This window comes from Chenopodium album, chromosome 24, assembly GCF_948465745.1.
Source record: "Chenopodium album chromosome 24, dcCheAlbu1.1, whole genome shotgun sequence".
NCBI lineage: Eukaryota > Viridiplantae > Streptophyta > Magnoliopsida > Caryophyllales > Amaranthaceae > Chenopodium > Chenopodium album.
Genome location: NC_137857.1, coordinates 28,982,813 through 28,991,830, shown reverse-complemented (window position 1 = coordinate 28,991,830; position 9,018 = coordinate 28,982,813). Strand labels below are relative to the sequence as shown.

At 35.9% G+C, this 9,018-nt stretch overlaps 1 protein-coding gene across 1 annotated transcript; it reads left to right on the top strand.

Annotated features, from left to right (window-relative positions):
• The first annotated feature begins 527 nt into the window (after positions 1 to 527).
• LOC145610770 (alpha,alpha-trehalose-phosphate synthase [UDP-forming] 1-like) lies at positions 528 to 8,513 on the top strand. The gene is made up of 17 exons (XM_081666066.1): positions 528 to 867; positions 1,091 to 1,188; positions 1,328 to 1,704; positions 1,822 to 1,936; positions 2,267 to 2,368; positions 3,348 to 3,498; positions 5,219 to 5,307; positions 5,672 to 5,720; positions 5,963 to 6,063; positions 6,128 to 6,315; positions 6,404 to 6,527; positions 6,784 to 6,954; positions 7,029 to 7,151; positions 7,250 to 7,337; positions 7,418 to 7,548; positions 7,649 to 7,747; positions 8,184 to 8,513. The coding sequence occupies exons 1-17, from the start codon at positions 528 to 530 to the stop codon at positions 8,511 to 8,513; spliced, it is 2,676 nt and encodes an 891-aa protein (XP_081522192.1).
• Positions 8,514 to 9,018: the final 505 nt, after the last annotated feature.

Here is a 9,018-nt window from a genome sequence, read left to right as displayed (position 1 = left end):
AGTTTTGCGATATATGATGATTTCTGGTTATTTTTAATTTTTCCCCTGTTTAATTTGGTGATTTTTTTACAGTAATTTCTTAATTTTTGTAAAATTGTTTCGAGGTTTAGTTCAGTGCATTAAACTTTAAACCCTTAATTTAATCATCAAAGTCTTGTTATTAGGGTATGTTTGATCAGTTATACACTGTCACCAATTCTTAGTTGATAAAAAGTTGTTCATACTGCATTTTAACATCATATGTTACAACATTATTTCTTATTACTTTGATGATCATATTATGTTACATAACCATACGTGTTTTGATTTTGTCACATGTATTAGGCATGTCGAATTTGGTTGAAATGTGTGATTAATAGTCACGTTGATAGTGTAACTTGTGCAAATGCAACATTTTGATTGTTCTGATGTAGAGAAATAACATGTAGGTTCTGAGGACTGATCATTGTTCGACTAATTTTGGTCTGTTAATGGTTAATTTTGACAATGCAGCCTTAAGTGCGCGGTGACATTTGGTGTAGATTACTATGGGAAGAACTTTGAATGAAAAAGAAGTGAAACAATTTCATTTATTTTATCACCAAAATAATGGAGGTGGAAGGAGTGGAGTAGATGATGTAGCAGATCATTATGGGGGTGAGATGCTATACGACGGTGACAATTGTGTTGTAACTTATGAGAAAGATCAGCCAGAAACCAGTTTTGGTGGTACAATGTGGGGTGAGGGTGGTCAAGAAGAAGATAAACAGTCTGGCAAACAAAGATTGCTGGTTGTAGCCAATAGGCTTCCGGTTTCAGCTACAAAGATGGGGAACAATGAGTGGAAGTTAGAGATTAGTGTAGGAGGCCTTGTCAGTGCACTTCTTGGTGAGTCTCAGATCATATGCTGTTTATGGCTGATTAAGTTAACTAATTGTCGCGATTTAATATAATTAATTTGAAGATTGTGAATGTATTTGGCTCTTTTGTTTGCTTATAGAGACATTTTGTCATTGATTAGCATATATTGTTGTTTAAGTATATCTTCATGATCTTTCTAAATTGCATTAGAGAGGGAAGATGTAAGTAATATAGTGCATCGTTTTTGCAGGCTTGAAAGATTTCGAGGCTAAATGGATTGGATGGGCTGGGGTAGATGTACCGGATGAAGCTGGACAGGAATCACTTACAAAAGCCATGGCTGAAAAGGTTTGGACTGGAATCACTTACAAAATTACTTTTAATTAGCTCCTCAAGCTTATAACAAAATGGATCTCTTGTATTGATTTGTTTTGATTAAACTTGTCATACATTTATCTCATTGTGTTTTACATTTTGATTGTCACAGAAATGTATACCGGTTTTTCTTGATAAGGAAACCGTTAACCAGTATTACAATGGCTACTGCAACAAAATCTTGTGGCCTCTGTTACATTATCTCGGTCTACCTCAGGATGAAACCCATACCTCTGAGTCTCATTATGATGTGTATAAGAGGGCTAATATGTTATTTGCTGAAGCTGTGACCAAGCATTACCAAGAGGGTGATATTGTGTGGTGCCATGATTATCATCTTATGCTTCTTCCACAATATCTAAAACAATACAACAGTAAAATGAAAGTGGGTTGGTTTCTGCACACACCTTTTCCATCTTCAGAAATACAACGTACCTTGCCAACTCGATCAGAGTTGCTGAAATCTGTTCTTGCAGCTGATATCATTGGGTAAATGCTCTGCAACTATGCACCACACATCTGTGCTATGTAAATTCTTCATGATATAGTGTTTTTTGTTAAATTTTTTATACTTGTGACTACTAATTGGTGGGTTTTACCTTGTAGGTTTCACACATATGACTACTCAAGGCATTTTGTTAGTGCCTGTAATAGGATTCTAGGACTGGAAGGTACTCCTGAAGGAGTGGAAGATCGGGGGAAACTTACCAAAGTGGCAACGGTATGACACATGTATCATTTTGTTATTGTTTACATTGATTAACATGGTACGCAATGAAAGTTGAAGTTGATGAGGGAGTACCAAAAAAAAAAAAAAAAAACATAATAAAAAGAAGATGAATGTTTAAGTAACTGCATGTTCATTGAGATGTATTTAAAATCATTGCTAAGCTACCTGTAAGCTGTTATCTAAGTATGTGATGGTTAGGAGTTCAGGAAACATTCTAGCTTTCAAGTATTAGATAATAGACTATACATTTCAAACATTTCACAATATATGTTTGACAGCAACCATTCTGATGCCTCTGTCTTCTTTACATTTCTTATGCAGTTTCCTATTGGGATAGATGCAAATCGATTTATTCGAACACTTACGCTTCCAAAGGTGCAAGATTACTTGACAAATTTAAGGGAGAGGTTTGCTGGAAGAAAGGTAAGCTTAATTTGTTCTTGGTTGTGATATTTGACAATCTCTGACATGCACTATTGGAGTTGATACAAGTATGTGGGTTAATATGACAGTTCCTTGACTCCTTGTTGATAGTTCGTAGGATCTAACACTTGCATTGATATTTGTCTCTGAAGACATCTAGCAAACCATGAGTTGGGGCCACGACTGCCACTTGTTGCAGAATACTGTCAATTTCTAGATGATTACAGCACATTTGTTCCAATTAATCACTCAATGAACTTCTATAATGACTTGTGAACTTTGCATTAGAGAGCTACTATGATGTTTTAACATTTGGATGCCTCATGCCATTCAATCCTCGATGTAAGTTTCATTGGAAGCAAGATAAATAGTGAACTTGGTATCTTAAAGAAATGAATCTATATTAAGAAGAGCCTGTATTAAGTGTCAATTGTCTGTATGACTTCTGTATATCTATATTGATGGCTAAGTTATATTCATTATTTTTTGAGGTCTAGTCCATGGAACTATCTTCATCTATTTCAAATGTCTACAGACCATTTTAAACGGGTTGTGTATCATTTAAGCAACTTCACATGATTTATGGGAAGTAGATACATATGGAATTCCTACATCTTTGGTTGCTCACGAAGAAATCTGTTTTATTTGGTTTTGACATCCATGGAGTTTGAAAGTCTCTGCTTATGGTCCAATCAGACAAATCCTTCTGAGAAGCTTTTGACCTTTTTCTCCAGTTTCTCTTTGAAATATTTCCCCATCAATTTATTCACGAGTGTCGTGACTAATTGGATAGTGTTATAATATGCTACTCATTACTTTCAGTTTTAGACGGAACATCCTTTATTTAACATCATTGCAGGTAAGTGATGGATTTTTAAAGAAGAAAAGTCACATGGACTTGTATTTATTTTTCTAGAAGTCATTTTGATTGATCGACAATTACTTGTTACCTAATTCAAATGCTTCTCCAATATGACAGATAATTTTAGGTGTTGATCGCCTAGATATGATCAAAGGGATCCCTCAAAAAATACTTGCCTTTGAAAAATTCCTTGAAGACAATCCAGATTGGTCTGACAAAGTTGTCCTGCTGCAAATTGCTGTGCCAACAAGAACTGATGTTCCTGAATGTATGCTAAGTGTTTTTCTTGTGTTTCTTTTTCCTAGACACTTTGTTTAATCTGCTTCTATTTACTTTTAGATGCAAATTTCATGCCACTACACTATATAAGTATGGGAGCCATTTTACACTTGGACCCATTCACATCTATCAATGAGTTGGTTACACATTTTTTTTTTTTTTTTTTTTTGAAGAAAAACGAAGAATAGATTAGGTCAGAGTAATAGAGTTTACAGACTCAGGTTGGATACCCATAGGCAATCCCAAAATACAGCCATGCCTATAAGTTTGGTGTTCAAAAGAAGCTAAGTCATGTTATAGAGCACTAATACAGACATTTGGAGGAGTTTCTAAATTACAAATCTGATACATTATGAATTGATCTCCTCTAGCATGCTTAGCAAGGATGTCAGCCACTTTGTTCTTTCCCCGCTCGTCATAGTTGATAGTGACTTCATGGAGAAGCTCCAGCTGCTGCCTGTAGTTAAGAATGGAAGGCAATAAAAGATTAGCACTATGGGAATTGATGTCTTCTACTGCTGCCTTGTTATCTGAGTGGATACTGCAATTTGACCATCCTTTGTCACTAAGCCACTGAAGTGCTAAATAAATAGCTTTAACTTCAGCCGCTCCTGGTGATGATGCATACCCTTTCCAAAGAAACCCCCCCGACCCAGAAGCTCGAGTGATCTCTGCAATCTGCTGCACATCCTGTCTGCTTTGTGTTATGAATGAAAGAGGCATCAACATTGATTTAAAGGAATTAGGGGGAGGAGGAACCCAAGCAGAGAGACCAAGCTTTAGTTTCTTGGTGAAACTTGAGGTTGAAAATAACCATTCAGAAAGGACAAGCTTTAGACTTTTGAGGAGTGAAGTTTTTGTTGGAGAAGATTTAATCATTTCTTCTTTTCCAAATCGACCAAAGAGCAAAAGGGGAAGATGGTATTCCAAGGAATACCATTATGAGAAAGGGAGTGGTATTTTAAGTTTCTGAGAAGCCAATCTTGGAAAGATTGATTTTGATTTGGGTACATGTGGGTTGGTATTTGCATTTCACTCCAAAATTGGGAGGCCCTGGGGCAGTCAAAGAAAAGTTGTAAGCTATTTTCTGGGATGTTTGGGCAGAAAGGACAAGCTTTTGAGGGAGCTAGGTTCCTTAGATGGAGATTCTCTTTTGTTGGTAACCTGTTGTGAGCAGCTTGCCAAAGGAAAGCGAGTTGGTTACACTAATAGATGGAGATTCTTAGAAGGCCATTTCAACATTATTTTTATGTCTTCTTATTACTATGTTATATGTGCACTATGTTATAAGTGCATAAACAGAAAACATACAAAGTGCATAATGGAGTTTCTGTGGTCCTATGTTATAGTTTAGTTTATTAAGATAGACAGGCAGAAGTTGCCAGAACTGCAAGTGTTATTATAGTCATTCTATTGGCTAGCTTCCATTCTGTTGACTGCATTTTGAAGAGATGCAAGATTGTTTTTCCTAGCTTAGTATAAGCATTAAATACTGTAGCTGCAATGTTTTGGTGATATTACTATCCAATTGCCACTCATGTATTTCCGGTTGGAAAGACACTGTCTGTCTGTCTAATGTCTTTTTCTTTAATGTTGTTATTCTGAATCATATTAAGTACATTGTTGTGCAAGTTGAGATTAGCGGAACTGTAGTTGACAAAGTAAATTTTAGATGTCTGATATACGGTAATTGCTTCTTATTTTGACAGATCAGAATCTTAGACGCCATGTACATGAAATTGTTGGACGTGTCAATGGCAGATTTGGAACACTTTCCTCTGTCCCTATAATTTATTTGGTTTGTTCTTTCTAAATTCTCCAAAGATTTTAATTATGCATGCATGATAATTGAGTCCAATGCATTCTGAATTCCAATCCTCTCCCCTTCCCCCCACCCCCCACCCCCCTCCGCATTAAAATCATCAGACTTGACATAGCAAACAACATTTAACTGGACATTGAAGTAGCATGTTCATCAAGAATATGAACGGCTGAGTATTAAGCATCGAGGAATGGAGTATAATAACATGACAGTCTAGGAAAGGAGCTTGTTAATATGGGATAATGGCTAAGTATCCATTTTTTAAAAAAAGGATATTTTTGTACATTATATACATTGTTGTATGTCAAATATTTGAGTTTTTATTTTCTACTTCCTGCAGGACCGTTCTCTCGACTTCCAAGCATTATGTGCTCTATATTCTATTACTGGTACTTTTTCTTATCTATGATTATTAATTTCTATTACAGTCTTTATTCTATTTGCAACATGTTTTCTTGGTTTTTAAATGTGTAATTTAGCTTAGTAACCTATCATATAATTATTACATATGATTTCTCCAAATGATGATATGGCATATTTCTCAAACAGCTTAATGTTGTTGTGCAATGATATATCATTGACCTAGTTGTTTTCTGCTGTGTAATGCTTATTTTGTTTACTTTTGTTGTAGACATTGCACTTGTCACATCTTTGAGGGATGGGATGAATTTAGTGAGTTACGAGTTTGTGGCTTGCCAAGCTTCAAAACAAGGTGTCCTCATTCTTAGTGAGGTAAGATCAACAATTTCAATTTAGTTTAGAAAATGTGTGTTACTAATAATTCAAGCCACTTCAGTTTGCAGGTGCAGCACAGTCTCTGGGGGCGGGAGCTATCTTAGTAAACCCCTGGAATATAACAGACGTTTCTTCTGCAATTGCTTATGCATTGAATATGCCGAGTGAAGAAAGAAAAATGAGGCACAAACTTAACTTTGAGCATGTAACAACTCATACTGCCCAAGAGTGGGCCATGATGTTTGTAAGGTATGTAATGGATTGCATCATTACATGAATTCGTATGCTTCTATGTTAATGTAATTAATCAAATAAACTGTTTTTGATTTATGATTAGGGAGCTCAATGAAACTGTCGTTGAAGCTCAACTACGTACAACACAAGCGTGGACACAGCCATTACTTCCAGTTAATGAGGCAATCGAGCAGTTTTTGCAATCTGATAACCGATTGCTGGTTCTGGTATGTCACTCTTCACCCATCAACCACTTTTCTTGATTCAGAGAAATTTCACCGCGCACTTTACATGATTCCTACACAGCTAGGTGGGCAAGAATATTATTAACGAAATTGTTTCTAGTTACCTTTGTCTGACATTGCCTTTGATAACTATGTTATCTTGTACAGTTTTACCCCATTCAGTTCTTGAACAAGTTTCAACTCTGGCTTCCATTTATATATAGCTTCTGTATTACCCTTTACCCTTGTCAAATTATAGGGATTCAATGCAACTTTGTCATCACTCGAAAGTCCAATAGAAGGTGGTAAGATTATAGACTTGGGTTCTACCTTAAATCCGAACCTGCAAGAGCCATTGAGAAGGATTTGCAATGACCGTCAGACAACTGTAATTGTGATCAGTGGAAGCAAGAGAGATGTCCTAGACAAAGTATGTATTCTCTTCTCTGATCTGTGATAGCTGTATCCTAATATCCTATCGAGCTTAAGTTAATTCTGTTTTAGGTATTTGATGGCTACAGCATGTGGCTAGCTGCTGAAAATGGTATATATCTACGACATACATTAGGTGATTGGACAACAACGATGCCAGAATTCTCGGGTATGGAATGGGTTGACAGCATCAAGGTATGTACAACTGAAAAAACGTATGTATTATGGAATACAAACATTGTTTTTAGCACCTTTAGCTATGAGTAACTTTTGATCTCTCTGTTCCTTTTCAGCATGTTTTCGAATATTTCACTAAGAGGACTCCTCATTCATTTATCGAGGAACGTGAAACCTCACTTCTATGGAATTACAAATATGCAGGTATGGAGTAACTTGTTAAGCATTTGACATATTAGTGATTCGAAGTGATTTTTAATCTGTCTGTTTCTTCTCTGTAATAGATTCTAAATTTGCAAGGCTCCAAGCAAAGGACTTGTTGTTGCATCTTTGGACGGGTCCAGTTTGCAGTTCTTCTGTTGATGTTTATCAGGGTGCACAGTCTGTAGAGGTCCGAGCAGTTGGATTAACAAAGGTTAAATTTTATGGATTACTCTCAAGTATTGAATGTTGCTTATCTGTGTGTGCTTCATTTAACTTCTGTGTGTTGCACTTACAACTCTTGTTGGATACAGGGTACAGCAATAGATCGTATACTAACGGAAATAGCTTACAGTACAGTCATGGATAAACCAATAAATTACGTCCTTTGCATAGGGCATTTTCTTGGGAAGGTATGTTCTCTGGACATACAACCTTATATATTCTTCTTTACATATGGGTTTCGCAGAGATATTAAGAGTAAAAATCATCTCAATTGCTGTCGTTTTCTACTAGGTTACTGTAATTGTTAACACTACTGACAGTTCTGAATGTGTGTTTTATATACTCCATAGTTTATATCGTTGATTCTCTTGCTCAAATCAATCATTGGATTTAGTCTTAAAGGAGATTGTGTGCAACTCGTATGTATTTCATGTATAGATCGTTATTATATGAGTATGGCATTAATGTAGGTTAAAGCTTGTCATTCTGTTTGAATCTGTTAACTAATGTAACTGAATGTAAACAGTAGAAATTCTTCTGACATATATATATATGACAGGAAAGTTTCTACCTATGACAGGAAAGTTTCCGAGTTACTAACTATCATTATCAATTGTCTATCAGGACGAAGACCTCTATTCATTTTTTGAGCCAGAACCTGCAGTTCAGCCATTAAGTTTATCAAAATCTAAGGCAGCAGTTGCAGGAAATGGATTAAAATCATCAGTTAAATCAGATAGTTCCGGTAGTCATTGCCGAATTGCAACGTGCTCAACTGTGGAGAGTGTGGTGACATATGAGAGTACAACTGTACTAGATATCAAAAGACAGAACTACTTTCCTTGTACAGTCGGGAGAAAGCACTCAAGAGCCCGGTATGTTCTGGAGTCATCGAAAGATGTTGTTTCGCTGCTAGAGGGCCTTGCCGAGGTCTTACCACCATTATGTGAATAACTACACAACTTGGGATTCTTAGGACTAGAGAAGTAAGAATTAGATAAATAAAGTCAGAACAATAATGGGCTGAGTGCAGCATTTCTCTGTTTTTGTACTCTGATGCCTTATCTCAAGCAATCAAGTTCACTTGCTAATTTGCTAATTTTGGTGTCATTTATTTATTTATTTTTTTTTTGACAAGAAGAAAAGGATATCATTAATAAAAGATAGCCAATCGGCACTTACAAACAATTCCGAGGAAATCTAAAATTCCAATACAAATACAATTCACCTTAGAACTAGTTACATCGCAGATTCGATCAACGATCGCCTTTATAAAAATCTTCATCCGAAACAATACAATATGTGAGTTAGCACTAATTCGGCTTGAGATCCACATATGAATAGTTGTTTGGGTGAAAAAACTCATATGGCTTTCTAGACACTTTTGGAGATTGTGAAACCCTAAATCTTCAATCTTTGACAGACGAACAAACAAATAAAATAAACCTAATAGAATAAA

Excerpts from the sequence above, each read along its gene's own strand:
- LOC145610770 (XM_081666066.1), top strand. The coding sequence starts at position 528 with ATGGGAAGAACTTTGAATGAAAAAGAAGTGAAACAATTTCATTTATTT. Across the intron at positions 3,499-5,218 it reads AAGAACTGATGTTCCTGAAT|ATCAGAATCTTAGACGCCAT; the intron begins GTATGCTAAGTG and ends TTATTTTGACAG. Across the intron at positions 7,152-7,249 it reads AATGGGTTGACAGCATCAAG|CATGTTTTCGAATATTTCAC; the intron begins GTATGTACAACT and ends GTTCCTTTTCAG.